Genomic DNA, 1,427 nt, shown 5'->3' on the forward strand with positions numbered 1-1,427 from the left:
AAAAAAAAGGATATTTCACCCAAAATTCTGGCATAATTTATTCAACCAATCAGTTCAAAACCCATTTGGCTTTTTTCTCCGTGTTCCCGATTTCAGAAGATTTGGGATAAAGTGCACAATATGGACCACTTTTGTGACGTTTTCATTAAGCCTAACAACATCTGTCCTCACATTCAGCTTCCCATTCTAATCTTTAATTTTCTGTTCCACAGAAGACAGTCAGTCAAACAGGTTTGGAATGAGGGTAAGTAAATGGCAAAATCTGACTTTTTGGATGAACTACTCCATTAATACCGTGGCATACAGACAAATAACTTCAAGTCATGCAAAAAGGCAATGAGAAGCAGTACTGTCTGCATGGTCATCCAGGTCTGCGAGTGACCGTCCAAGCAGGGCGTGACCATCTGTGAGGTCGTCCTCCCTGCCTCCCACCTTCGGTCTGCGCACCAACATGTGATCCAGCATATGGAAGTAACGGAAAGACTCGACGGCAGACAGGCGAGCGGCTGGACTTCTGTAGCTGGCCAGTTTGATCTTACGGTACTTGTGTTTGAGGCTCTTCCAACGGTTTCGGATTTGGGTGACAGTGAAGTGGATGCCCCGCTTTGCCAGACTCAGCCTGAGGTGTCGGAAGAGGGATTCGTTGCGCTGACGCTTCTTATCCAGCTCGTGTACCAGACCCATCTGCTCTATAAGGGCCAGCATGGCAAACGTGTCCGGTTCAGTCCACCACTTGTTGGGCTTCTTCTCGTTGAGGTTCATGGTCTCCTCCCTGTTTGAGGCCCCTAAACATGCAACCCACTTCAGAAAGAAGGTAGATTAAAGAAATCATTCAGATAATCTAACTCTTATTACAAAATTGAAATGCATTTTATTTATTTTTTTTGTAATTGCAACAGTGAAAATCTGGGATTCAAAATAAAATTTAAACCTGGAAAGTATTTTAAAAAAATTCAAAACAAGTAAACATTATGATGTAAAATGATTTTTATGATGTACAATATTTCAGATTTTGCACTATTAGGGGCCATTCACTCCAAACACATTTTTTTGCATTGGACTGCTTTTCCATAGTTTCTCTATATAAACATTTGCTAAAATGGTCATGTTTCACTGTATCACATCTTTTGAACGCACACTTTTCGTGTTCTCAAGTTAATCTTCATTTTACTGCCCCATGTCTCGCGTTTTTAAACATAAAAACACATTTTGTGTAAATGGCCCTTTATCAGATGAAATGGCAAAAAAAAAGACTAGATGTTTTATCCGCTGGATATTGACTGAATTGATTGGTTAGTTTGATCACTATAGAGTGCATTGGTACCGCCGACTTTTTCAGCAGCGTTGGTTCCAGAAGTATATTTTCCATTAATTTTCCCCATAGGGATTAAAAAAATAAAAAGTCTTCATTTAAAGCATTGTAAGCC

General features: G+C 40.0%; 1 protein-coding gene across 3 annotated transcripts in view; it reads right to left on the reverse strand.

The window, feature by feature from the left end:
* Window positions 1-1,427, reverse strand: part of LOC107561376 (uncharacterized) — a 7,205-nt gene that overhangs the window by 4,476 nt on the left and 1,302 nt on the right. For all 3 annotated transcript variants that reach the window (XM_016245812.1, XM_016245811.1, XM_016245813.1), the window contains one exon: window positions 351-801. In XM_016245812.1, the coding sequence (XP_016101298.1) occupies window positions 351-762 (412 nt within the window). In that variant the 5' untranslated portion in view covers window positions 763-801. The remainder of the gene's footprint in view (window positions 1-350; window positions 802-1,427) is intronic.

This window comes from Sinocyclocheilus grahami, unplaced genomic scaffold, assembly GCF_001515645.1.
Source record: "Sinocyclocheilus grahami isolate Dianchi unplaced genomic scaffold, SAMN03320097.WGS_v1.1 scaffold769.1, whole genome shotgun sequence".
NCBI classification, from domain to species: domain Eukaryota; kingdom Metazoa; phylum Chordata; class Actinopteri; order Cypriniformes; family Cyprinidae; genus Sinocyclocheilus; species Sinocyclocheilus grahami.